The sequence below is a fragment of the Corapipo altera genome, unplaced genomic scaffold (assembly GCF_003945725.1).
Source record: "Corapipo altera isolate COAL_440 unplaced genomic scaffold, ASM394572v1 60553, whole genome shotgun sequence".
Classification (NCBI taxonomy): Eukaryota; Metazoa; Chordata; class Aves; order Passeriformes; family Pipridae; genus Corapipo; species Corapipo altera.
In genome coordinates, this window is record NW_020885273.1 from 11306 (window position 1) to 13778 (window position 2473).

Here is a 2473-nt window from a genome sequence, read left to right on the forward strand (position 1 = left end):
GGGAGGGGACACGGGGACAAGGGAGGGGACACGGCCACGGGGGAGGGGACACCGGGAGGGACGAGGGACGGGGGTGGGACGGGGAGGAGCGGGCGGGGAAATGGGAGGGGAACAGGGACACGGGACAGGGAGGGGGACACAGGGGACACGGGGATGGCAGCACAGGGGGACAGGGGACACCGGGGATGGCGACACAGCGGACACGGGACAGGGATGGCAGCACGTGGGGACACAGGGATGGCCACAGAGCCGGGACATGGGACACACAGGGATACAGGGACAGTGGGACACGGGACACAGGGACGGTGGCACAGGGGGGGACAGGGACAGTGGCACACGAGACATGAGGATAGTGGCACAGGGTGACGCAGGGACGGTGGCACAGGGGACACAGGGATGGTGGCACAGGGGACACACAGGGGTGGCAGCACAGAGGGGACACAGGGATAGTGACACACAGGGGACATGGGGCACACAGGGATGGCAGCACACAGGGGACACAGGTGGCACACAGGGGACACAGGGATGGCAGCACGCGGCAGACACAGGGGACAGGGCACATGGGATGGCAGCACACAGGGGAAACAGGGATGGTGGCACACGGGACACTGGGATGGTGGGACACAGGGATGGTGGCACACGGGACACTGGGATGGTGGCACACAGGGGACACTGGGATGGTGGCACACAGGGGACACTGGGATGGTGGGACACAGGGATGGTGGCACAGGGGACACAGGGATGGTGGCACAGGGGACACGGGGATGGTGGCACACGACACAATGGGATGGGGTGGCAACACAGGGGGACACAGGGATGGCAGCACACAGGACAGAAAGAGACGGTGGCACAGGGGGACACAGGGATGATGGCACAGGGTGACACAGGCACGGTGGCACAGGGGGACACAGGGATGGTGGCACAGGGTGACACAGGCACAGTGGCACAGGGTGACACAGGGATGGTGGCACAGGGTGACACAGGCACAGTGGCACACGGTGCCACCAATGCCCGCAGGACACCAGGGACAGGGCGGGCAGAGGCACCATCGCGGGGCGGGGACACCACGACAGGGGAGGGGACACCGGGACAGGGGGGGGGGCACCGGGAGGGGGCACGGGACACCGGGGATGGCAGCACAGGGGGACACGGGACACCGGGGATGGGGACACGGGGGTAGGGGACACAGGGATGGTGACACAGGAATTAAGGACATTCCCAGCTCCAGGTATTTGGGACATCCCCAGCTCCAGGAATTAAGGATGTTCCCAGTTCCAGGGATTAAGGACATTCCCGGCTCCAGGGATTTGGGACATTCCCAGCTCCAGGAATTAAGGATGCTCCCAGTTCCACAGATTATGGACATTCCTGGCTCCAGGGATTTGGGACACTGGGCATTCCCCGCTCCAGGGATATGGGACATTCCCAGCTCCAGGAATTAAGGACGTTCCCAGTTCCAGGGATTATGGACATTCCTGGCTCCAGGGATTTGGGACATTCCCAGCTCCAGGAATTAAGGACGTTCCCAGTTCCAGGGATTATGGACATTCCTGGTTCCAGGGATTCGGGACACTGGGCATTCCCGGCTCCAGGAAATTTGGGACATCTCCAGCTTCAGGGATTTGGGACATTCTCAACTCCAGGGATTTGGGACTCTGGGCATTCTCAGTTCCAGGGATGTGGGACATTCCCGGCTCCAAGGATTTGGGACACTGGACACCCCCAGCTCCAAGGATTTGGGACATTCCCAGCTCCAGGAATTAAGGACATTCTCGGCTCCAGGGATTTGGGACATTCCTGGCTCCAGGGATTTAGGACATTCCTGGCTCCAGGGATTTAGGACATTTCCAACTCCAGGGCCATGGGACACTGGGAATTCCTGGGACACAGCCAGGAATGTCACCTGTCCTCTCCCACCCTCGGGAATGTCACCTTTCCACAGCTCCAGTACCTGGGCATGGAATCACCGGGAAAAGAGGGATAAAATCCATCCCAAACCACCAATTCCGGGATGTTTCCCGCTGATCCATCCCGGTTTTCTTTTTTCAGTTGGGACTGCCGGGGGTCTCTCCCTCGGGAAAGGGGAGTTGGAAGCACCTTTGGCACCCCCAGCCCTTCATTCCCAAAATTTCGGTCCTCCCGTATCCCAAGGTCTTTCCTTTCCCAAAGGGAACGAGGAAATCACAGAATGCTTTGGGTTGGAAAGGACCTGGAAGCTGCTCAAGTTCCAACCTCCTTCCGCTAGTCCAGGTTGCTCCAATATCCCAAAATTTCCCATGGAATCCCGCCGGAAACGGGAATAAACCCTCATTCCATGTGCACTTCCAACCTTCAGCTTTATTATTCCCGTTTCAGAGGGAAAAAGATCCCAGTTTTCCATCTAAATCTTGTTGAAGGCAGCGATGTCCACGCTCTGCACCTGGAATGAGAGCAGAGCCCTCCGGGTAATTCCAGGTGTTCCCAAGAAAACACA

General features: G+C 59.6%; 1 protein-coding gene across 1 annotated transcript in view; it reads right to left on the bottom strand.

Moving 5' to 3' along the window:
- Positions 1–2317: 2317 nt before the first annotated feature.
- The window catches only part of LOC113940335 (elongation factor 1-delta-like), a 9150-nt gene continuing 8994 nt past the window's right edge, over positions 2318–2473 (bottom strand). Inside the window, exon 7 of the mRNA XM_027631468.1 lies at positions 2318–2419. Within this exon, the coding sequence (XP_027487269.1) occupies positions 2381–2419 (39 nt within the window). The 3' untranslated portion in view covers positions 2318–2380. The remainder of the gene's footprint in view (positions 2420–2473) is intronic.